This window comes from Brienomyrus brachyistius, chromosome 4 (genome assembly GCF_023856365.1).
Source record: "Brienomyrus brachyistius isolate T26 chromosome 4, BBRACH_0.4, whole genome shotgun sequence".
Classification (NCBI taxonomy): Eukaryota; Metazoa; Chordata; class Actinopteri; order Osteoglossiformes; family Mormyridae; genus Brienomyrus; species Brienomyrus brachyistius.
Genome location: NC_064536.1, coordinates 5,579,118 through 5,605,307, shown reverse-complemented (window position 1 = coordinate 5,605,307; position 26,190 = coordinate 5,579,118). Strand labels below are relative to the sequence as shown.

At 51.3% G+C, this 26,190-nt stretch overlaps 1 protein-coding gene across 1 annotated transcript in view; it reads right to left on the bottom strand.

The window, feature by feature from the left end:
* The window catches only part of LOC125740708 (PH domain leucine-rich repeat protein phosphatase 1-like), a 35,547-nt gene extending 13,944 nt beyond the window's left edge, over positions 1–21,603 (bottom strand). Inside the window, 3 exon segments of the mRNA XM_049012236.1 lie at positions 444–569; positions 2,074–2,270; positions 19,833–21,603. Coding sequence (XP_048868193.1) covers positions 444–569; positions 2,074–2,270; positions 19,833–21,267 — 1,758 coding nt within the window. The 5' untranslated portion in view covers positions 21,268–21,603.
* Between the last annotated feature and the right edge of the window lie 4,587 nt (positions 21,604–26,190).

The following is a 26,190-nucleotide window of genomic DNA, read 5'->3' as shown; positions in this document are numbered from 1 at the left end:
GTGGCGGAAAGTGGGGCTCCATTTGCGGGATGTGGAACGGGTCTCTCTGCTGGGATCCGGACTCCCTCCTACCCCAGCTACAGGCAGGGGGGCTTGACCAGCCCAGCTGCTACATTCCACTTCAGGTAGATACAGCTATTTGCAGGGTTCGTTTACATTACATTTTATTCATTCACCAGATGCTTTCATCCAAAGAGGTATACATCGTTGGAAGACAACAAGGTCAAAAGATCCCTGGTGGTTAACGGCCTTGCTCGGGGACTCGATGGTTGACATCAATATGCTGACATTGGGATTTAAACCAGCGACCTTCTGATCACGCCGTCCTTACCCACTGAGCTACACACCGCCACCTCAGGCAGACAGACCCACCCGGGGGGGTCACTCATCATTGCAGGTTACCTTGGAGACCGCGTGCCACCTCGGAGATGCGGCTGTCTCACCTTGGAGGCCTGCCTCTGCCAGCGAAGGTGCTCAGTGAAGCTGTCGAAGCTGACGTAGTAGCTCTGGCTCTGGGGCCCCGAGGAGCTGAAGGCCAGGCAGTGCGTCTGCTTCCTCACCTCCTCCACCTGTGGGTCAAACGTGAGGCACGAGAGTGAGACCTACACCTCTGCCCCGGCTTGCTCCTCCTCCACCTCATCTCCCCTGATGTCCATCTCACGTTCATGTACCTTCTCCTATGTTATATGACGCCTGCACATCAATAAACGCACATTTCTGTCGGCGGTCTCTATTTTGTGATCTTTAATCTCCTCCAAGTACTCCGTGTCCCTGAAGCATCTGATACAAATAAGACACGTGATCTCTGCTGGTGTGGTTGTGGTGCTTCTAAGGAAGCTTGGGTTCAAAGGGTTGTTTTGGCCCGTCGTCAAAGGGAGCCCCCTTCTGGAGCCAGTCAGCTGCGTGCCACACTTAAAACACCTGGGTATCTCTGAAAGGAAGACCTTATCTAGACCCCCCCCCCAAATCCCCTGCCAGGGGGCTCAAGGATTAAACACAGAGTGGAAGCTCCTGCTTCAGATCCACGTTCGAAATGCCGAGATTTAAAAACGACCAAACGGCAAAACAAATAAAAGAAACAATCATTCACAGGAAATATTCTCCACAGAATTTGGTAATATGGAAGGCTGTTTTCAGGAATGATCAATAAAAGGCTCTGCTTTCGTCGTTTACTACGTGACACATCCAAGGCTTTTTATTACTCCAGCTAACGACTGACTCAAATGAGATGATGCCTCTTTAAGATAAAGAGGCAGATGGACGGCCTGTTATCACTGTTGGCCGGACTGCAAAACGTGAAGCGAGAACATTCGTTTTAGCATTTGCGGCAAACTGAACTGGCTACAGTAACCACTTGGAGCTCGCGGGAAGAGCAGAAAAGGAGTATTTTACGGCAGAGCGCAGCACTGCGGTTTGGAGCCGTCGGATGCGGGATGTACCAGTCGCGGCCATTATTATTGACAGCAGCTGCTGCGTTATCAAATCTTAAAATCCAGCAGCACAGAGAAAAGGTATCTGGTCAGGAGGAAACAAGAATCGCCTTGGTGACTGGGGAACAGGCAACGCTGGGTATCAAACGGCTGGCTCGGACGCTCCTCAAGTTCCTGCACAATGAAGCCTGTTCATCTTTTCAGTTTGTCCATAATAAAGACCTTTTCCCCGCATCTGCCCCCCCCACATCCAGAGTGTGCTCCACCAGCAGTGTTCTCATCCCGAATATTTTTAAAAAGCCCTGAGCTCAGCTGGCACCTCCTGACACGTCTAGAAGAAAGGGGGGGTGGGGGTTATCCGAACAGAAAACGTGCAGGATGAATAAAGCAAGCAAGCAAGCCAGAGTGACAGGCGTTTCTGCAGGGAACGGCGGGAGGGGGCCAGACCAGTGTCTGCTGGGACATCACCAGTGCTTATTAGCCGACGTGCCGCGGTGATTAGCGGTTAGCCTTGCTCGCTATCATTATTCATTGGCTCAAAAAAAACCTCTCCTCCCAACAGCCAGGACATCCGCCCGCCCGCCTGCCCACCTACTTGGTTTAACTGGGGGGGGTGGGGGGGGGCAGGACGGATGGGACGTACCTTGCCCCCAATGAGAGGCAGCACATGCATCTTGCCAGCCTGGCTGTCCTTGACGGAGGAGACGATGAGGCAGGTGCCGCACAGGATCACCTGCCGCCGCGTCCACCGGTTCACCGGCAGCTGCATCTTCCCCTTGCGCACGTTGTAGCTCCCCGACAGCTGGATGCGCTCCGAACTCTCAATGCTGTGCGGCTTCCCTGCAACCAAGAGGGGGCAGCGTTAGCAAGAGGCGCAATCGTGCCTGGCGTGTAACCGCGGGAGCGAGCTCAGGCTGCTAGCGCGCCGTGAAAGGAACACTAGTGTAAACGTGCGGCGTTAGCTCACACCGCTAATCTGACGGCGTGAGAGGCCTAGGAAGTGTGTCTGTTTGCCAATCAGTATAAACCGCTTGCGCCACAAATCGGCCACACGATCAGTTCATAAAGCACAATGGGCCTACAGGAGAAGCCACAGCACAGAATGCTAAAAATGCACTTATAGCAAAGAGACAGCAAAAGGAACCTAGGACTGGCCGAAACATGACCGATCCGCCTTTCAACCTCTTACCCTGCACAGGGTCACAAGGTCGGGCACAAAGCAGGGGGATACCAGCAATGTGACGCCAGTCTATCACTGAGCCCCCAGAAGACGCATTTGATAAGACAACCATGCAAACTCTACACAGGCCGGATTCGAAAGCCTAACCCTGGAGATGTGAGGCGACTATGCAGAGGCAGAGCTCAGAGGGCAGAGAACGAGTGTGATTCAGAAACATAACACCCCCCCTCCCATCCCCACACCCGACGCCGAACACCCAGGAGTGCGATCGATGCTGTTCTCGGCGATTACAGTGCCCGCACACGCTGCCGGAGCACAGATCAGCGATGTGTCCCCGGGGGGGGAATGGCTCGTAAGACAATACACTGCCGATCGCTCCTCACGGATGGCATGTAACTGCACGAGAAAATTGGTAACGTGACACCGCGGGCGAGAGTTCATGCGGTGCTGCTGGGAAACGGCTGGTGCAGGAAGACTCACACAGGCTCCGGGAGACGCGGGAAGCACGTGTGCTATACTCAGGCATGAAGAATCATGCTTCAGTAGCCAGTAAACCAATATGCATGCACGCCCCGTGCCCCCTCCTCCCGGGTGGGTCCCGCCTGGCCCCCTCTGTCATTGCGCCGCCTGGGCTTCTGTTCCGCTGATAAATGCGCGTCTTCCCGCTGTCTCCAGCCTTGCCTCACCTCGCTGTTTCTTTCCCAGCATACAGCAGCTGGGAGGCCACGAAGGGAGACGTTCCCGTCGCGCCACCATCGGTTTTCATTCGTCCCAAGAGACTCGCTGATGCCGGAACCAAGGCAAGCCACACCCGGCTCCGACCGAGGATTCCAGCGGTGCCGGGCTGGGTTGCCGGTCTGCCTGAGTGTGTTCACTTCGCCTTTTGGGGGGGTCAGAACCCAGGCCAGTCTGAACAGCTCCGGTTTTTCTCACAGGCACAGAGCCATCGAAATGACCTCTTTAACTGCAACTTTTGCGGGGGCGGATCAAGTCAGAGAAAACAAAATGCTACATTCACTCTCATGTTGCACTTCATTAGCCATTAAAATGTCGAAATTTGCCTATAATGTCTACATTTGCCCAGACTAGCAAATTATTCAAAACCCTTCAGCCTGAAAGTGTCAGACGGGGATTTGTGCTATTTTTACAGCCAAACAGGGACGGAACACAGCCGTACGCAGTGGTACGCCCTCGCCTCCCCTCCCATGGCTCTGACAGTGATTAAACACCATCTTCGGGGGCCCATTTCATTCCTCCTTCAGTACAAACAGGAGAAAAAGGAGGCGGGTTTTGAATAGACAACAAACCCGGCGACAATTGTTTAACACATGCCCCCCGGCTATTGGGCGGGTGGGGCAGCGGGAGTTCAGGGGAAGCTTCTGGAGGTCACGTGTACGTCCTGTTTACACACAAGCACGGGCAGGGAGGCGTGTAGCTACATAAACACCAGGCCCAACCAGGTCGTTCACCTTCACACAGTGATGCAATAGAAAGTCACTGTTGACATTAATCTGCTGTTTTTTTCCCCAATCGTGCATGGAAAACATTACAGGTTGTCAGTGTAACTACTGTACGGACCAGGTATCCTGTCTGACTCTGTCTCTCCTTCCTGATTCTTCGACTCCCACGAAGCGTGAAGCGGCCCAGAAGAGAACAAGCCTGCACCTGAATCCCACTCCCGCTGCTGATCCTGACAAGACGCCCAGGCGCGACGAGGACGAGTTTCAACCGAAGCAAAAGGAAACCGTGGCGGCGAGCAGCTGCATAGCTTTCTGCTTAGCCAACGTTTCCATTAGCCTTCCGAAGCTAATGCTTGCTAAACAAAATCCCCTTTGACTTTCCCTATCCACAGACTTATAATGTGTTCTCTCCTTAGCTACTGCACCCCTACTGTTAGCCTGCAGCTAAGGCTGACGTCCAGCTAATTCCAAGGGTTACAGACAGTAACATCGTGCATATGTTAAAGGGTCTGTGCTTGCCTCCATCCTACTGTCCTTACTGGAAGGACCACAGCCTCTCGCTGAGCACCCAGAGATCTCCAAAGAGTCGGGCCCAAGATCAGGCCTTGGCCTGAGTCATACGCACACACCTCATGCATCCGAGGCGACGCCTCCCCTTCAAGAAAAATCCCTTCTACAGACCTCTGGCTGTCCCATACTTGACACGAGCCATTTCCCTTTGTTCTTTAGCACAGTAAATGTCAGACACAGAAATGAATCTGCGGCAGACCTCGAGTGCAGATGAAACAGAAAATGCGTTTAGGCCGCGAACGGCGACGCGTCCTTGGGAGTCACGGTAACCCGATCCAGCCAGCCGCTCCCCAAACTCAAAAAAAAAAGGCACACACAAAAGCGGAACACGCCCACCGGGTCTGCGAGCACTGAGAGAGCCTTTTAGCCGTTTATTTATCTATCTATTCCACTCATCCTCTGCGGCACAGAATGAGCTTTCTTTCTTCAGAAGACACAATGGGACAGTTCTGTGGGCCCGTTTAGTGCCGCTCCAAACCACTACTGAGGAGCGGCCCGGCCCGACCCGGCACAGCGCCTCCGGATGGCGGAATATTAAATGGCCCTTGCGCCCTGCACAGAATCGCTCGGTTTGTTTAGAAGCCTTGTACCACAACACCCTCATTGTCCCCCGGACGGGGGAGGTGGGGCCACTGGGTGGCCGGCCCAGTTTGGAAACGATGCACATGGCTCTTGAAAGCAGAGCTTTTTTCCCCCTTTCGGATCTCGGCGCCACCCGGGTGCGGGGACAGCCAGGTGACCACGCGTCCCCCGCGGGGCGTGACCCTGCCATCCCTTCCCTGGGTTGGTTAACCCTCTCTCTGTAAAATCTCCATTTAAGGAGATGGGTAATAAAACGCAATTCCCATACGCCCACACCAACAACAAATAAATGAACGCTAGGCTACCCGTCTATCTGGGCGGCATCTGAGAGATGCACCACCATCTTAGATAATAATTGGATGCTGGGGCTTGACTGACAGCTTATTTGACCAATGATCGGCTTGTTCGAAGTTCATTTACAGGCAAAACAAATGATCCATCATATGAATGGAGGTGGCAGGTGGGCAGCACTTTATTCTGTCACTAGTGGCGAACCAGATGAACAATGGCATATGCAGTTACACTGAAATATCTCACTTAGAACGATCGCTTTTTGACACTCAGGGCACCCTGTGCGGCTGGGAGAGTCTCCAGGAACCCCCTGCAACCTGGCTCAGGAAAAGTGGCTGGCAAATGGACGGATGGAAGCAGCGTGTCAGACTTGCACCTGGGACTCGCCCTCGTCCCACAACGATGACGAGAATCACAGGCCTCAGGGGGGCGCTCAACTACAGATACCGAAATGTTGACTGGTACATCGTGAATCAGCTGAGATTCGATACAAATTAAGACATCAGCATCGATTTGATGTAGTCGCTCTTGGTCAATATTGCTAGCCAGTATTCAAAGTTAGAAGCACCAGAGTTAAATGCACAGGATGATCAGCCATTTTCCAGTGGAGGATGACGGATTTCGTCAGCACATTCACTGCTTAGAACGTCCCTACAGTCGATGTTGCCTTGCTGAGGTCTCCCTGTCAGCATTAAGTGATGTGGCTGATGTACACATTCACTGCTTAGAACTTCCCTACAGTCGATGTTGCCTTGCTGAGGTCTCCCTGTCAGCATTAAGTGATGTGGCTGATGTACACATTCACTGCTTAGAACTTCCCTACAGTCGATGTTGCCTTGCTGAGGTCTCCCTGTCAGCATTAAGTGATGTGGCTGATGTACACATTCACTGCTTAGAACTTCCCTACAGTCGATGTTGCCTTGCTGAGGTCTCCCTGTCAGCATTAAGTGATGTGGCTGATGTACACATTCACTGCTTAGAACTTCCCTACAGTCGATGTTGCCTTGCTGAGGTCTCCCTGTCAGCATTAAGTGATGTGGCTGATGTACACATTCACTGCTTAGAACGTCCCTACAGTCGATGTTGCCTTGCTGAGGTCTCCCTGTCAGCATTAAGTGATGTGGCTGATGTACACATTCACTGCTTAGAACGTCCCTACAGTCGACGTTGCCTTGCTGAGGTCTCCCTGACAGCATTAAGTGATGTGGCTGATGTACACATTCACTGCTTAGAACTTCCCTACAGTCGACGTTGCCTTGCTGAGGTCTCCCTGTCAGCATTAAGTGATGTGGCTTATGTACACATTCACTGCTTAGAACTTCCCTACAGTCGATGTTGCCTTGCTGAGATCGCCCTGTCAGCATTAAGTGATGTGGCTGATGTACACATTCACTGCTTAGAACTTCCCTACAGTCGATGTTGCCTTGCTGAGGTCTCCCTGTCAGCATTAAGTGATGTGGCTGATGTACACATTCACTGCTTAGAACTTCCCTACAGTCGATGTTGCCTTGCTGAGGTCTCCCTGACAGCATTAAGTGATGTGGCTGCTGTACACATTCACTGCTTAGAACTTCCCTACAGTCGATGTTGCCTTGCTGAGGTCTCCCTGACAGCATTAAGTGATGTGGCTGATGTACACATTCACTGCTTAGAACTTCCCTACAGTCGATGTTGCCTTGCTGAGGTCTCCCTGACAGCATTAAGTGATGTGGCTGATGTAGACATTCACTGCTTAGAACTTCCCTACAGTCGATGTTGCCTTGCTGAGGTCTCCCTGTCAGCATTAAGTGATGTGGCTGATGTACACATTCACTGCTTAGAACTTCCCTACAGTCGATGTTGCCTTGCTGAGGTCTCCCTGACAGCATTAAGTGATGTGGCTGATGTACACATTCACTGCTTAGAACTTCCCTACAGTCGATGTTGCCTTGCTGAGGTCTCCCTGTCAGCATTAAGTGATGTGGCTGATGTACACATTCACTGCTTAGAACTTCCCTACAGTCGATGTTGCCTTGCTGAGGTCTCCCTGTCAGCATTAAGTGATGTGGCTGATGTACACATTCACTGCTTAGAACTTCCCTACAGTCGATGTTGCCTTGCTGAGGTCTCCCTGTCAGCATTAAGTGATGTGGCTGCTGTACACATTCATGGCATTTTAAAAACTAACGTCACCGACGTGAGTTTCACGGCAGATTTGTTCTCGGTGGTTAGGCGGTTATCCGTATTGGTGAAAAGTGCTACGTTTGAGCATCTCTCTCACTCCCCATGCGGCAGGCGGTTCGGCAGATCCGAACAGCGGATTCCCCCCCGAGGATCGCCACGCAGCCCCTAGGGCTGGGATGTGAGATGCGGCAGCGGTGCAGAGGAGTGCGACTGCAGCCATCTTAGGTGCCGCCGCAACCCCCACCTCCTTAGGCAGCGCTGCCTCGGCTGCGGAATCGCGGCATGTTATGTAACGTTCCTACAGGGGGCAATCAGATTTAACCACTACAGCTCCTGCTCAGCAGCACAGACTTCACAGGATGAGAAGGTGTTTTAGAGCTCGATTGCCCTCCCTAATACCACCGTGGGGGAGGCGGCGGGGGCTGGTTCTCCGGCCCAGTGGTAGAATGAGGGGGCTGCAGAGCAGGATGCGTCCACGTCCCTCGGGTCAGCGCCGGCACTAGCCATCCCGCCTCTCTTCGGGACGCATTCTAGGATGAGATCCAAATCCCCTCTTGTTTTCCCCTCAATTTCCTCCGCAATCTGTGTCTCTAATCTGCTGCTGGAACGCGCTGCGTTTCCCTGGCCGAGGGTTAGTGTTGTATCGGACTAGGAGACGCAGGGAATTGACAGGCTGCTGAATGGCCAGGCTACTGCACCCCCACTATTTTTAAACTGTGGCCAGTTTCCAAAAAAAAAAAAAAAAAAAAAAAAAAAACACACTTCAGTAGTTCAGTAATTTGCTGTAAAAAGCTCACAGATTCGTACAATACCCAGCGCTGTGACTATCTGTGATCCTTGTTCCTGGGATGCCCCCCTCCCCCCTCACTTCATAATGCTATATATACATGCATTTCAGAGACCAGGGACACAACAGCCCCCCCCCGTCACCCCGTGAAAGCAGCACCTCGCTGTACACAGCCACATCGCCACTTACTGAAGCACGATGAGTAAGCAAGTATTCATTTCCATCCATCCGTCCATCTTCTGTACCCGCTTGTCCTATGGTATTTATTTCATAAATGCACTGTTCTAACCCACCAGTGGCAAGGGGGGAGGGGTTTGCCGGTTGCAATGTCAACACATTGAGTTGCACGGTACTTAGTGCTGACCTTTCCACTTTTTGTACTTCGTAAATGTGTCAGGATCATAATAGTCATGCTGGGAGTACGGGGGGGGGGGGGGGGGGGGGGATGGGGTTCACTACAAGAAGCCACCACAATTTACCTGCACCCCCCAGCCCCCCTGCAGAAAGCAACACATCCACAGTGGCTCCATTGATCAACCAGCTGTCGACCTCCTGCTCTTTACAAGCAGCTATGATCTAATGATGAAGTGCATTTTCCCCCAATTACCTTCTTGTTCAGAACAGCCTGTTGTCACCACGAGGGAATGACCCTGCAAATCTGTAACTGGCTCTACTTCGGCGTCGTGAGCCACTGGGAAGTCACTGGGAATACGCGCAGTGCGAGTCTAAAACAGGACCGTAAAAAACGACTAAACCCATCAAGGTGAGAATGGAGAGCGGACAGAAACAGCCTCGGCCTGCAGATTTTGGGTGGGAGGCGGTCCTTCTGCGCCACTGAGGAGACAGAATTACCCAGAAGCCTAGGCGCGTGCATTCTGGCAAACACGTGAGAGTTCCACATGCAGCCGTGATTTTCTGCCCCCTGTGAGGATGGAGGGGGGGAGTGAAAGGGGCTCTTACTACTCCTCACTGGAGTCTGTCCTGCACCATAACCCCAGCCTCGCCATTAGTGGCACCCTGAGGTCGCTGACAGAGATGAGCGAGGTGCTGACAGGACGCGCTGCGGCTACCCCATTCTTCTGGACCGAGGACATAGGTGCATGTCGTTGCTAGGCAACGATACCAAGCAGCATGGGAAACGGCTCCGATTGGCTCTTTAAATCCATCCTAAATTACCCACATCTAAAAATCTCCCTGCCAATCCTCTTACATCATTATACATTACTAGCTTTCTTTGGGGGGGGGGGGGGGTTAATTAAAATAAAATAGCTGAAACATAATGATACGGACAGTTACCGTACTGAATGAATGAATGTGGCACATATAGCGCTTTTCAAGATACCCAATATAAAATGCAAAATTCTAAATAGTCCTTCTGGAGAGACAAATAAGGTGACATTGGAGAGCTGGGATGATCGCGTGCGGGGGGTGGGGTGGGGTGACCTTCAAGGCAGGTGGGGACGGCACAGAGCCCAGCCCGAGCCACACCTGAACCCTGAAACACGTCAGCATGGTGATCTGCAACCCGCTGGCCTCTTCATTTGCCTCCTGAAAAGGAGCAGCGATGGACGAAGGTCAGTCACGCCTCCCATACAGACCCCGGCTGCTTCAGAACTCAGTGCTGCTGCCTTTTACATATTTCAATAAAAGGGATTCTGCTAAGCTTACCGTCATTCCGGAGTCATTCACGCTGCCTGATGGTTTTAGTAAAGGAGACTATAAACGGCGATGTACTAACCCTCACCGCCTATCTGGCAGGCACTGCTTACGCGGTCGATCTTACACAGGAAGCGAAATATCTGCACTGGCCTTACTGACCGCCACAAACTGCAGAAGGCATACAACCAGCCGAAGTTTCTGTGTTATTGGTTAATTAATAGCATGTCTGCTGGGTGTCAGTTGAGAGATGGGCAGTGCTGGAACGATTAATTAATAAACATACACATCTCCGTCCCCCCAGATACAGACGGAACATCAGGCAGTCGGCAGCCCAGAGATGGCGGGATGGCAGTCAGATAGTGGTCACGACCGGCACTGTCCTATAGAGGGTGCTGCTGAGTTCGGATCAGAAATGTGATCGGCGACAGCGTATGACGGACAGTAGTGTGTCTGATGTATGATTCCAGTTCAGGCAGAGTAATCTGCAGGATTTACGACGAGAGGCAGCAACATGATGGGGGGGGGGGGGTGCCACGGAGCGTTGGGCTAGGCTGGCCAGAGGCTGGGGAGGCAGTGCAGGGAGTGAGTCAGCTGACGGCGCCGGGAGAAGAAGCTAGCGCTGATGATGTAACAGAGCTGGGAAGATGAGGAGGATGAGGAGGAGGAGGAGGAGGCGGCTGAGGTGGGGGTTCCAGCTCGTCAGCTGACACTGGCTGACAGGACGGGTGCTGCTACCGCGGCTGCTGCCGACAGCCCAGAGAGTTTTCCTGTGCACTGAGCTCTGGGAGTCGGGCAGATTATTAATAGACACGTCTTTTAGGGAGCTAGGGTCGGCTAGAACCCAGAGCGTGCTGCCGAGGATGGGCGACCTCTTAGACCGTACTAGCATCGACAAGCGGGGGCGGGGGAGGAGAGAAAGGCCTCGAATGTAACATCACTAGTCTCCGATAGCCAAAATTAAATTCGATAACCAAAACGGCCTTACACATCGCAGCGACTCGCGGGTCGTCGCATGCCGCCCGGGCGTGCAGGTCCAGCTGTGACTCGGCACAACGGGGCCCTGCCACAATGGAGAGCCAGGACGAAGACAGGCTGTACAGCCCGTTCCGGCCGGCCACCATGCTCAGACGCAGACGGATGCGGGGGCCCGAGGCAGGGGCCTGAGCTGCTGGCATGTCTAAGCTCCCCCAGGAAATTCAAAATGAGGGTGGTAACAAGCGGAACTAATTAGCAGGAGGTATCGAGTGAGACGTGGGGCTCGTCGAGGCTTTTTTCCGCATACATTCTACAGTAAAATTCATACCCATACTTCCAGTATGAGAAAACAATGCCAAGAACAAATAAATTCGACATAGTAAGTAGCTGACAATAAAAAAAAAAAAATGCTCCTGTAAGCAGACACACAAGGACCAATGAGGTTCATCCACCACGGGCTGGGGTTCTAGGCAAGGTGGTGGTTTGCCAGGCCTGGTACCATGACGCAAGGCCGCAAGCTGATGTTCCTGCAGGCCAGGCCTCCGGATGCCCATGTGCTAGTAAATCGATTGGCACCAGTCACCAGCTCCCAATGACTAATGTCTCCTGGGGAACTCTCTCTCCCCTTCTCTCACTCCCGAGTGTCCCCAGGAGTACTGCTGCGGCATTAATATCATCCCCCGCCGATGGAAACGGAGCTCAGGCTTACGGGAAGAGCTCTGGTAGGCCGACAGCTGGAGGTGGAGCTGCCACTCTGTTGCAGGTTCGAGCAGTGCAGACTTATCTACAGTAGCTTGTGTGCTGCTGCCAACTCTGTGGGCGGAACAAAGGGAGCGCCGCGCAGGACCGTCTTGGGGGGGGATGCAGAAAGGTGGGTGGAGATGACAGGATGCCCATTAAACTGTAAAACGACCCCAGGGAGCGATGCGGTGGTGCGGCACACAGAACCGTGAGCCCTGCACCTCATGTGAGGCACCTAGTCACGCCGGTGGAGTGGGACGGAGCAGGACGGGTCAGGGGACCGCGGGTGCGAGACTGCATGATTTCTCACATCGCCTCGCTCCTCAACGCGACAACACTCCCCTGGCCCCCGTCCAGCTGGCCGCTGGCACGTAAAAGGGGCGGCGTGAGGATTAGCAGGTGTCGCTGGCACTTACCGGAGCCGCGGTGAGAACCCAGCAGCCCCGAGCCACGGCTGGCATCAAGCGCACAAAGCCGGCATGGTAAACACTGCTTAGTACGCACCGGGCCGGTACCACTGCGGCTTTGCACATCCACTGGGTCACCCGCTTCCCCCCCCCCATCATTATTCAAGGCTCACGAGCGCTGAAATGGCACCGTCGGGAGGGGGGGGGGACTGTGTGTCAGATTCGGGGGCCATGTGCATCTGAGAGACAATGGAAAAGAGAGACAGGAAGAGAGAGGCAGAGACAGGAATAGCCAGGAACGATAGACAGAATAGGGATACAATACAGGGGAGGTGAAAAGGGAAAAAAAGAAAGAATAAAGGAAGGAATTGACAAGAACGGGAGGAAAGGAAGGGAAGAACGGCAGGAAAGATGGATTTATGGGAAGATGAGAAGCCAATTCTCAGACCCCTCCCACCCCCCACGCCTGATTAACGCCCACGGTCTCATTGCTCACGGAGACCAGTTACATAATGCGCGATAATCACGGCATGGAAACCAGCGTCAGCGAGGGAGATCTTGAGGCAAACCGGCATCTCCAGATCTCTCCTTCCCTCCTCACACTAGTGTATTGTGGGTCTGGGCACCTCCAACCCAACCCTAGTAAGGACTTCCAGCGCACCTTTCTATCTGCAGTGACGACAGGTTTACAGCTGAACCCGTCTGCACAGTCATCCCAGGTTAGCGACTGAATCTCAGCATTTTCCTGCCTATTGCCTCCGTTACGCAACCCTGGTCTAAGGTGGCCGACCGAATGGTCAAACCAGAAGCTTCACAGAACCCTGGTAGCAGCCTAGAGGTGATGAACCAACACTGGGCCACACAGGACCAGCTTAGTCCACTGGACTGGTTTATGGTACAGTGTGTCTGATGTAGATGGAATTATCCGCTATCGCAGAACCATAACATGGTGAACATTAAAGCCAGCTCAGAACGCATCACCAGGAACAGGCTAATGATATTAAAAATGCATTTGCATTAAGAACGCACCAGTTCCCAGAAAGGACTAAGGCTACAGCCATCTGCAAACCACACCGCACCATCCGACCAGCAGGAGTCGCTGTTGTCGAACACGACGAGAGGAGGACGCCACACTGCACCAACTTGGCACTGCCCGTGGCCCCTGGAGGCAGGGGATGGGCACGTCACACGAACAGAGTTGTTTAAACCCCATAGCGTGGAATGAAGAGAAGCTTTGTTTGCTATTTGTACAAGTAAGAAAGTACACTGGAATGTGGAGGGCATGTCCCATTGTACTCCCCTTTTTTATGGCACACAAACACACACAAACATGATGGGACAGTGAAGCTTATAGTTCGAGGGCAGGGTTAGCCGATCTGTCAGGGCAGTTAAGGGCCTTGCGGTTGGTCCTGGCAGACATGTGGCTGCTCTGCAAAGGATTCGGATCTGTGACCTTCCGATCAGAAGCACAGAGACTTAACCTGCTGAGCCACACACTGCCCTAAGTCTGACGCTCATAATATTTCTTATTACTGTAATCTTAAGTTTGCAGAACTGGCCCAGTTTGGGGAGGCAGGAACAATGGCTTATAAACAAGAAGCTCGGCGCCTTGCCTCCTATCCATCCACCAACTGCTTTTGCAGAATGAGGCCATGCTGAGCCTGGGGCCAACCCTACGAAACACAGGACACAAGGCAGGGGAACACCCTGGATGGGAAGTCAGGCCCCTGCAGGGCACATTCACAGGCCGAGGGCAATTTAGCCACATCCCAAACACGTGTCGGGGGACAGTGAGAAAACCAGCATTGCGAAACACCATAGCTCTCATCAACATCCAAGATTCTCATCCGGTCTGGAGGAAACCTGAGGAAGACCGAGTTTCATAATTACCCAGTTCTCAGTTTCATTTCGCGGCTGAATACGACATGCGATAGTCCATGTGGCCGCCCTGCTGCCCTGGAGGTATGGCATGTTTCATGACGGCCATCCTCCCGAGGGACAGGCTGTTGGACCAAGGTACATATGCAAGGTTATGGATTGGCTTCATGGGCTCGCAATGGGCAGCAGTGAGACCCACATACCTACAGCAAGGCAGCTACCTACCAAGGACGAATCTGCCCCACTGGGCCCCGGTGACGCAGTTTTAGGAAACATTGAATAAAAGCAGCGAAGCGAGCAGAATCAGGTTCACAGAAACGCGGCGACCATGAGGCATGTTACGATCTCCGCGCGAGTCCTTTGCCCTGTCAATCAGAACGCAGAAGAGCTGGGGGCACGGTCCATGCCCCTGAATCGGATGACTGGGGTACCCTGACCGTCAGGCTCTCCGCAACGTGACCGGAGGGGGTGGTTTGGGAGCAAACGAGGGAGAGGAAGAGAGGACAGAACGAGAACACAGGCACTTATACCTCCCCTGGGATAGTCACCGTTTCCCAGAATCCTTTTCTGTACTTCTGTGAAGAAAAAGCAAGCCTCTGGTTTGGCATAAAAAGTATGCCAACACGCACTCACCCTCCCTCTCTCCCCCTCTTATGTAACAGCATGTTTCTCCCATAAGGACACAACATAAACATATTCCCCTCCTCTCACCCCTGCCCCACCCACCCCAGTGTGGATGTGGCCTCAGTATCCTCTCTGCACGTGTCCGGGGGCCTTGACCAGCTGACAGGGGGCCCGTGCTCCAGCTCTGGCTGTAACATGGGACGCAACCAGCGGCAGCCTGCCGGAACCTGACACGGAGGCTCTTTCCGGTTTATTTCTGTTCTAATTTCTACCTCCTCCCTGGAGAGCCCAGTGTCACTTGGGACCATCACGTGGCCAGGATGGAGTACTGGGGTTTATTTTTAAATAAGGATGGTCCAGATTACTAAAAATTTCACCAAGATCCTCCTAATTTTAAACAGTGTAACACGCTAAAGATTATTTCATTCCCGAGTTTTTCCGTCACGCTCCACACTCAAAGGGCTCGCCTTGTCTCCGGCGACAGGGGGAGCCCCAAAGCCCCCCCCCCGCAGAGGGAGCTGTCCCACAGAGAGGAGGTCAAAGATGACGAGGATGCAGAGGGTTTGTTTCTCGCTTGTTACCGCAAGCCGTAGCACTTCTTGACGACTATTAGCCTAGTGTAAGGAATGCCAGGGGAGGGGGGTTTTCACACACATGACGAGCTGAGTTAGAGATGAGAGGAAGATCCCAAGGTGGGGGGGGGGAGGGGGGGGACAGGGGAGACAAGCTCAGCCCTGCCTCGCACCAGGGGGGGGCATCTGGGGGAAACACTTAAAACTGCGCAAAAGGGACCTAGGGGAGACCAGCTGCTGCTTGACCAGATCGATTGTCGCTTTGTCCAAAGAAAATCAATAGCTGGAGGATTCTGGGTAAAAAAAAATAAAACAACAAATAATAAAGACAATACAGGATTAGTATTTTAGGCCAATAGCTTTCCAGTTATATGCAGAACATTCTACAGCAATTTTTTTGGGTTGGGGGTTGACTTCCGAACTGAAGAAGTTGAAGAAAACGGTAACAATCACCATATATCTTAAATACTAGTGTTAAAAAACCAATCCATCTAAAAATGAGCCGGCGTGACCAGTTCAGAAATCATGTTGGTAAACTTAAAGCCTTAAAAAAATTATAAATAAATAAATAAATAAAGAACACAGACACACACGTCCAAGCAGAGAAGACGGCATAAGCGCAGAGCGACAGCGCAGGTCATCCCGACACCGGCTGCAAGCCGAGATGCCAGGCGCCCGCGTGCCTCCTAAATTATTCATCGGGCTCTATTCGCCCGAAACGTTTCACTTCATCTCTCCTTAAATACGAGCTTCCGCTTTGTTCGGCCAGTTTCAGGTGAGAGCGAGCCACTCAAAGCACATGCCCGCCATTCATTCCGTAACACCGCAGAAGAGCTTCCAAAGCCACCGCCGCCATCTTTAAGGTCAGCGGGGCTCTCCGCTTACTCCGACCGGGAAGCGTCGCGGGAACGCGCGGCCCCCATAACGCATCTCGGCATGAAGGACGGACCCCAGGGACCATATAAACCCCCTCTACACCTGCTTCTACAGCTTCTGTCCTGACTTGTAAGCGGATCTTCGTGAACCGATGTGATGAAAACAGACGGGGAAATTAAACACCTTTTCCAACTTCTCCCCTTCGTACTCAGTGGGGATTCCCTTGGTATGTGGGTGGGGCCACGGGAACGGAGCATAGCAGTCGCGTGAAGATCCTTCGTGCTGAAACATCTGACAGACGACACGTAGGATCAGGATACAGATTCCCAAACGTTCCCAAGTCAGTCCAGCAGGGTGACCTCTGCTAAGGTCAAATACGGGATCAAAGAGGACACGTAGCAGCCCTTTAACCTGTGACCCCACCCTGGTTCTTCTTCACATGGGGTGGTGGGGGGTTAAATTCCTCACATGCCATCACACATACACCAGAACTAGGTTCAGGCTGCTTATCAAATAAAGATTAGGTAAAAACTGAGATCTGTCTTCTTAAACCCAAATCAGGGGATGAACACTGCCAACAGTGCCGTGAGATGGTGGGGGGGGGGGGGTGGAATATTCCCAGGCGACCGGCAGTAACAGACGTCCAAGAGGGAGACAAACGGCCACTGCGTCTTTGAATCCCCACGAAGCAGCTGATTGGACGGCTCCCCCGCAACAGAGGGCCCCCAAAATAAAAAGACTGCTTCTTCAGCCAGGGACTGGCTTAGTATGCAAGGGCCAGCTCATGACAAACCAAATTGGGGGGGGGGGGGGGGGGGGGCGGGGGCGCCAGGCCACCCACCTCAACCGGCCACGGAAAGACGCCCCATTTGTCTCTCTGTACACAACGTTTTTAGTGATGAATGTCTCCTCCGACTGCGGCATTCATCAGCGATTAACGGGCTGCCCCGGTCTCTTGCTGTTTCCGGTGATCGGGCCACCGAGTGGCGCCAGGACAGCGCTCCACTGGACCGGTCACCTGTACCGCCTCCCGTGGACGTGGTGAAGGGGTGACAGGGTGACCGAGATATCATCATGTATGTTTACATTACCTACGCACAGCTTACAGCTTTAACCGGATTTAACACCAAGCCTCCTACCTTCAAAATACTACATTTATCTTTCAGAGTTTTCCAAAGCCTTCATAATGCTACATCGCTCGTAAGTTCCCTCTTAATACGAAGCCTGGGGAAACTCACCCGTTTCCAGCCATAACTCAACCAAAAAAGCAGATTTCTCCATTCAAAAGACACTTCCACAGCTGTAAGACCATCTTCAAAAACCCACATTCAACGGTACAAGAGCAATACCCCCGTAACACCGAAACTGGCAACTTTAGTGTAGAAACGAGCTCAGAATTTCAACCGCTTGCCTTTGAGCTATTCTACCGCTGGACGGATTTCCTATTTCCAACTGGCTGACCCCCAGCGTCCGAAACCCTCCCCTTGCACCCCCCCCCAAAACCCCTGCCCCTCCCCTAGCCTGTTCTTTTGCTGAATGAATGTAAGAACTTCCTGTGTTCAGTGGGGCAGTTGTGGTGAGGGGGGGGGGGGGGGGGGATGGAGCTGGCAGACAGTCAGGGAGACAGTACGGGACAGAACAGTGTGTCAGGAAGCTTGTGTGCAGCAGCTAAATTAACAGCATTCACAAACCCCAGTGAGGCCCTTTGGCACTCTCTCCCACCCCAAGGGGCTCTTTAGTGTAATAAAGCTCTGTCACACACATAACAAGAGGGCTTACATGCTGCAGGAAGCGACAGGTGAAGGTACGCAGCTGTGTGTGTGAGGAAAGGCCCGTCACAGACTCCAGGAAGCGACAGGTGAAGGTACGCAGCTGTGTGTGTGAGGAAAGGCCCGTCACAGACACCAGGAAGCGACAGGTGAAGGTACGCAGCTGTGTGTGTGAGGAAAGGCCCGTCACAGACTCCAGGAAGCGACAGGTGAAGGTACGCAGCTGTGTGTGTGAGGAAAGGCCCGTTACAGACTCCAGGAAGCGACAGGTGAAGGTACGCAGCTGTGTGTGTGAGGAAAGGCCCGTCACAGACTCCAGGAAGCGACAGGTGAAGGTACGCAGCTGTGTGTGTGAGGAAAGGCCCGTCACAGACTCCAGGAAGCGACAGGTGAAGGTACGCAGCTGTGTGTGTGAGGAAAGGCCCGTCACAGACTCCAGGAAGCGACAGGTGAAGGTACGCAGCTGTGTGAGTGAGGAAAGGGCCGGTGCCTCATTCAGAGGCCTCCAAACCCTTGATCGGGACTCACTTTCTACAGCCTGCTCCCGTGACCTTCAGCACGCCACTCCAGGCAGGCCGGTTAAATATTTACCACCAGAGTCGCTGGCGGACATGTCTGTCCGTGCCAAAGGCACACCAAAACGGAACGCGTTTCCCAAGAGAGCTTATCCCCGGAGATTCCAATGGGATCGTAGGCCACTGTCCTATAACAGTGACGCCAAAAACGTGCGCACTGACAAACGAGGCAAGCGAATCCTGACCCTATTAACAAAAACGCAAATAGCGCACGCAGGATAAGCAAACACAGCTCAACCACCCACCAAACTTAATGAGCCTTTCTGAAGTGTCACAGATATCAAGATTCACAGAGGAGGATCTCAGTGCGGCCCTGGTGCTCATTAAAGCGGGGAAGTGACAGGCCGCCTGAGACCTGCAGGCAGCATGGTGCTGATGCTGCGTTTCGGTAGAGCCTCTCTTCCATCCCGCCGCCTAGTCTGCGTCTCCTGTCTACTGGAGGACGGGGAACACCACAACGCCCCCCCCCCCCCCCCCCCCCCCCCCCCAATCCACTCTGCAAGACACAGACAGGCCTGGTAAGAGACGGTCCACATGCCCTGCTGGCTCCCCGGACACAGCCTGGCCAGAAGAAACCTCATGACGGTCACATGACTCGGCCTGGCACGCTACACGACCAGACTTTCAATTTACCTTATACTTTATTACACTATTCACAGGCACAAAATTGTTTACACACCCTTTGTCCAATGTTATGGCACTGAACTAAAGTTTTTTTTTTTGTTATTAATCAGTCTCCCGTTTGATCTGCCTTTTACGGAGTTTTTTTTTTTTTATAAAGATGCACTAAAAGGATGACGCGACCCAGTCATGCACTTTAAACAGCAGGACAATGGAAAGGCTTTACACAGGATTTCACACAACCCATTTAAACACACCCACCTAGGCTTTACATACACACCAACAGCACCATGAGTGTTTACACGCACGAACACACACACACACACACACACCATGCAACAGCTAGCACTGATTACATACGTCAGGTGGACAGAGATCACAATACAATTTAAAATGTATTTATACATGATATAAATGGTGCAAAATTGGACTCTACACATTTCTGTTTTCTGACGGGGAAAAAACGCATTAGATTCAAAATAAGAAATAAAGATCGAAAGAGTCCAGATAGAAACCAAGCCTCACACTTTCCAAAAAACAGCAGGCCGTGAATAACTGCGGAAAAGGCCGGAGGACCACAGCCAAGTGTCACCAAGCGAGACAGGATTTACCCACAACGGCCCTGCAGACCCCAATACGGCCGGTCAGACGTGCGAGATTGGAGACACTCACCCGCGTAGAAACGGATCAGCGAGCCGATTTCGCTGTCCATGCCCTCCTCCTGCACTCTCCAGGGGTCTTTAAATCCCAGTTTGAACAGATAGTCGTTCTGGATCCTCAGCGGCTTCTCATCCAGCTCCAGCCTCCTGGCCGTCTCACCGTGCAGCTGGACGTAAAGGGTGGGTGTGGGGTCGCTGCCCTCCGTGGCCGCCCCCGTCTGGGATGCAGCCCCAATCCCGCCGTCGTCTATCACACCGCTCGGATGCTGGTGGCCGTCGCTTACGGTGGCACCATCCGCTGGACGCATCTGTAAACCAGGCTCGGTCTCCGGGCTGGATGCCCTCTTCGGGGACGGGCAGTCGAGCTCCAGCTCATCCGAAGAACTTCCCGGGGTGTCCAGCCCGTCCGCGGCGCTGTCGAAAGCTGGACTCAGGGCGGACGCGTCGGTGCCCAGCATCATGTCGTCGCCGAATGAGTCCCGGCGCTCGTCCAGCCCGGGGCCGGAGCTCAGATCCTCCAGCGGGCTGCTCTCCACGTCCGAGCCTGAGTTCACGTCTGCTGTCAGGAGCTCAGCCGGGGAGCCCGCACCTCGCCCCGTGTTACTGTCATTTGCCAAAAGCAGCAGCTTCAGCCGCTCGGCGGACGGCGGTGGCTGGCCGTCCCTGGATCTCACCTCGAAGCTCAACCGGCCGGAAGCGTCGTCGCCATTCCGTAACTGTCCGTTAAAGTCCATGGGGAAGCCGGGCTCGCCGGGCACCCTTACCGCGGCCCCTGCCCTGCCGCCCAGCCGGCTCAGGCGGTGAGCGATCTCCCCGGCGCTGGTATCCAGCGTACACAGTACCGGCCTGAGGCACGATGTCGAGCGCCGGTCGTGAACGTGAACGCAGCCCCTGCGGAGGTCCGATCGCACCCACTCCCGGTCGGACGGCTGCAGCTGTGCCGGCTGCCTATGCCGCAGCAGGGTCTTCCTGTCCAGGCTGCGTGTACTGAGTGACGACGCCGAGGCGGCCGAGCCCATCCTGCCGCTGAAGGAACCGGGGGCTGCGGCGGTGGCGGACAGGTTCCTCCGCAGCCGCCGCCGCCGTAGCAGCGAGCCCGAGTGCCCGGCGAAGCTGCGAACGCTGGCGGACGGCCTGAGGGTACCTTCAATTGGGGCGCCCCCCTCCACGGGAGTGGCTTCGGTTCGGCGCTCACGGCCGCCCGCAGTCTGTCCAGTAGTGGGGACGGGAGCCAGCAGTCCGACGCTCTCCGTCCTCGGCTCACTGCCGCCGCCGCCCCCGCCATCGTCCGCCGCTGGCATCCCAGCTCCTGCTCCAGACGGCGCGCCGGGCTTCCTCAGCTTACTACCAGTGGCCGCTTGCGAGCCGGTCGCCACTGTGCCGGCAGCCGCCGGGGAGCCGGTCCTCTCCAGCGTGTCCCCCATCACGGCGACCCGCGCACTCTCCATACTCTCTCCCTCCCGCGTTAAACAGACCGCGTATACGGGCGGACGGCGCCGATTCGACCCTAAGGGCTGCTTAAAATAAATAAAACGACATAAGGCTAGAAAAACAGCATCACGAACTTACTGCCTGTCCCCCCTCGGGCCGCTCAGCGCCACCGCGCCGCTGTCCGTGGCACCATAATGGAGCCCGAGTGCTGGAAGAAACTCAAGTTGAACCAAAAGACTGGAGAGCGGGTGGAGACGCCACCACATCTCATTATTATAAAAACTGTATGCGGGAATATTAATGAGCGTCGGCAGACATCTTAGGAAAGTGGAAAAGCTCGTTGTATATTCATGAGATAATGCCTATGGGCGTTTACCCTAGGGCGCCGCGTCTTCTGGGAAATGTAGTGTTCTATTCCCTCAGTCTTTTTTAAAGCAGCGAGGCGGCACACTACATTTCCCGTCAGCCACTTGTAAGTGAGGCGGCTTCTGTTTTCATTCGCTAGCTTGCTGGGGCTTGGTGGTCCGGGGCATTAATGTTATGAAATGGGTGCGATGGCGCGCGGTACACGCCTCCGTTTCACAGTGAGGCGCTGGGTGTGCTGCGATTAAAATGCTGGGGGCAGTTCTATGTAGAATAAAAAAAATAAAAATATGAAATTGTTGCTTTGGTAGGAATGAAGAAAATTAAATTGACCTGGTGTTTATGCGGTCGGCATATTTTATATTTAGTATACTCTTTAGGTCTTCTGATCCCCCTGCTGGCCGTAGCGTAATTGCAAGGCGTGGCTTCCTGAAAACCATCAATCGTATTTTTAAAATTTGTAGGCTACGGCAGTAGCATAGCATATGAATATTAATAACAGCAATAAATCGCGGGAATATGAGCTAAACTGCTGCAATTGCAATGTACACGGGTTTAATGGCTGCAACTCATTCTGTCGCTTTTAAAGGCTACTGAAAGAAAAACAAAAATTGTTTTATTAATCCCAATTTCAGTTTAAAACCCAGTGTATTCCCGCTGAATACCTTGGTATGTTAGGTGAAAGTAGCTAAGCGGCACATCTAAAAAACCTAAACGGAGTTCTTTAAAATGTCTTAATGTGCTATGTGTTGCAATGTTTTTATGCTCTTTCGTTCTACACTCGTCGGTTTCAGTTCTTTCCTCGACCGTGCTTTCATATTTACATACCATTGCTGCAATGCTAAATACATTTTCGATATTTAATTACTTTGGAACACTAAATATAATATTTTTGGAAAGTATATATCTCGATTTAATGCGAAGGTTAGACATGTTTTCTGATAAAAAAATGCGTGTGTATCCAGTTGATCAGCCGTGATAAACGTAAGTGTACCAACCTGGATGTTTCATACGTCTTGGTGCACCCTCTGCTGACTGCCATAAGAAGTTCTAACCATTATATTATAACAAGTTTACTGAACATCAAATATCCCGATGACCCTTGATGCTGTACATCTGGTATTAGTACCACGAAGCCATCAAATGCTATAACGAATTCTTTAACGCTACTAAATGGTCAAGTATACTGTAAGTGAATTGAAATGTTGCTGATTTGTTCATTTTTACAGATTTTTCTCAAATGCTATCCAAAAACAGCATTTACGCAAAGATATCATCTCTGGTACTGTTCGGTCGACAGTTATTTTTTCCCAGAGAGGACAGCTGTATTACCAGGAATATAACACAATACAAAATAACAATTTATTCTCACCGAGATTACTAACAATCTGTTATACTATAAACTGGCAACAAGAACCTGCATTATCATCTAAAAGAAATAAACATGACTTTAGAATATACTTGTCAATAAGAACATAAGATATTTACAAACCAGAGGAGGCCATTCGGCCCATCAAGTTCATTTGGGGAGAACTTAACTAATAGCTAATAGAGTTGTTAAAATCTTATCTAGCTCTGATTTAAAGGAACCCAGGGTTTTAACTCACGCTGCACTAGCAGGAAGCATACTCCAACTACACACTGTGTAAAGAAGTGCTTCCTGAAATTCATTTTAAAATGTTTTCCCGCTAATTTCCACTTACAGCCACGAGTTCTAGTATTTAAACTAATATTGAAATAACCATTTGGCTGAACAGCTTCCTGACCTGTTAGAATCTTATATACCTGGATAATGTCCCCCCATAGCCTCCTTTGCTCAAGGCTAAACAGATTCAGCTCAGCTAACCTCTCCTCATAAGACATTCCTCTAAGACCAGGAATCATTCTCATAGCTCTACGTTGCACCTTTTCCAAGGCAGCAACGTCCTTCTTAAGGTGTGGTGACCAAACCTGCTCACAATATTCTAGGTGGGGTCTTACCAAGAAATTATATAATCGTAGCATCACCTCCCATGACTTAAACTCCACACACCTAGAGATGTAACCCAACATCCTATTGGTCTTTTTTATCGCTTCCCCACACTGGCGAAAGTGGGACATGGAAGCATCAACATACACACCGAGGTCTCATAATCAGCTACCTTTATTTCAGTGGAATCCATAAAATATCTGTACTTTATATTTATGCTCCCTGCCTAGATTACCTTACATTTATCTATGTTAAATTTCATTTGCCAGGTATCAGCCCAGTCACTAATTAAATCAAGATCCCGTTGTAGCCTCTGTTCTGCTAGTTCAGTATCTGCTACACCACCTACCTTGGTGTCATCTGCAAATATAACCAGTTTACTGTATGTATTGGTGTCAATGTCATTAATTTAAATTAGGAATAATAGTGGTCCTAAAATTGAACCCTGCGGTACCCCACTATGAACGCAGGCCCACTGTGACATTGTACCTCTAATAAGTACTCGCTGCTTCCTGTCTGTTAACCAGTTTTCGATCCAAGCTGCCACAGTTCCTAAAATCCCTACAGTTTTAAATTTAAGCAAGAGCCGTTTGTAAGGGACAACATCAAAGGCCTTCTGGAAATCTAAGTAGATCAACATGATACATTTTAATGAAAAACATAAATGAAATGACCACAAATGCATTTGTAAAGCCACAGAAATGAAGGTGAGCTACATATTGTAATCAATCCATCCATTTTCTATAGACCTACCCTCTTGTGCAAAGCAGGCAATAACCCATGGAGCTCCAACCCATCGCAGGGCACTCACACTATTTTTAAATGAACGGTAATTGAAAAATATGTTAATTAATGGAAGCACTTCAGTATATTGCTGAATAAACCGCATGTACTGTACTGTACTCCCTTTTAGTTGCAGTGACACAGACGTGCCACAAGATGGCGCGAAACAATAGCCATGATTATTGCCCGCGTGCCGTCACTGTATTCTAGCGCAGCCCCGTCACGTGGTATTGCACGTAAGTAAATTCGTTGTATCATGTGGGAAGGTGCTCACAGTTAACTTATTGAGATGGCGCCGAGTAATTGCATCTGCTTAACAGTGATGCTGCCGGGAAGAGGTGGGTGTCTCGCAGTGATAATGCTCTGGGGCTCCTTGTACAGTAGTCAGCACTGAGTCATTTGAGGGGTATGTTATCAAACTGATTGGAAAACAGCTGTGACAGACGATTGTGTATACGAAATTACCTCAGAAAACTGAATGACTAATGGTGTTTGGCGACAAACTACAATACTGTGCATAATAAACTCATAACTTATAACACAATGCATATATATTTCTTTTGTACAAAACTTACTGCCAAATTATTTATACACCCACTAATTTACCTTCAGTAGCATTTGGAGAACCTAATCACCTATTTAAAATTCGGAAGGCTGATGTTTCTTGGTACGTCGAGATGCTTTGGGGAGCTTTAATGGCTGAAGAGATTGTCTGGTTGAGATGATCCGGAGCTCCGTCCTCTAAGGCTAACTCTAACTGGGTCAGCGATATTGCAGTGGGACTTACCGAGGCGGAGGTTAATACTGACACGTTTTTGGAACCCTTGACCTGCCTGGTTGTTAATAATGGATTGGTTCGCTGCATGAGTGAAATGTTACAAGAATGAGATTACGTTTCATGTTTACAGACACCTACTCAAATAGATAGGCCTGTGTGCACGTATTTCGTAACTATAGACTTTTTACTGTACATTATTCTGAACTCTAGCCTTGTGTCTGCTAGTATCAGCTCCGGCAGCCTCACCACCCCCCACTCTTCCACCCCCAGAAAGAGGAACAGGAGGGAATTTTTGATTAGCAAACACAGTCAAGCAGAGTTGAAAAAAGTGGAGGTGGTGTTTTGAGTGTATACAATTTTTTAAATTAAATGTCACGTTAACCACAGAACGACGTAATGTAGGACTCCAACCTGAAAGATACCTATTGGGGGGGTCTCTTTCAGGTTACTGATAATAATGTTGCCCATGGCAACAAGGAACTGTACTGGTTACACTGCGTAACTCCTGATTGTGCTAAAAAGGAAAAGATTGTACATGAAGTGGAAGGAAGGAAGTATGTTGTATAGCGTAGTGGTTGTGCCATCGGACTGTGCCACAGACGGCCATGACAAAAAAAGGACCCAGGGCAATTAGCTTTAGCATAGCTACAATCTTAGTACACATTCTTAAATGATCCAGTACGATGCTGTGGGGTAGCAAGAGTGTGCTGCTTTAAACTAAATGGTTACGTTTACGTTATGCAGAAAGTCTTGCTCGAGAATCCTTCTGAAGACAGCAGCTAATTATGAAGAGAAATAGCCGTAAATACTGGAAAAGAAGAGTTTAATAAGGTTTCTTTATGAGAAACTGCAAACACCACAACAAATAAGTTACATGGTTACATGCGCTTTTTTTCCAACTGTACAAAAAGTATAACATTATTTAGACATGGGTAAATTTATATTATTTACAAATTTCGTACACGAAAATGACAACAGAGCAGCCGACCACGCTAACGCCATTCAGAGACAAACTGTATAAACATTTTGAATTGTCTGCGTTACATG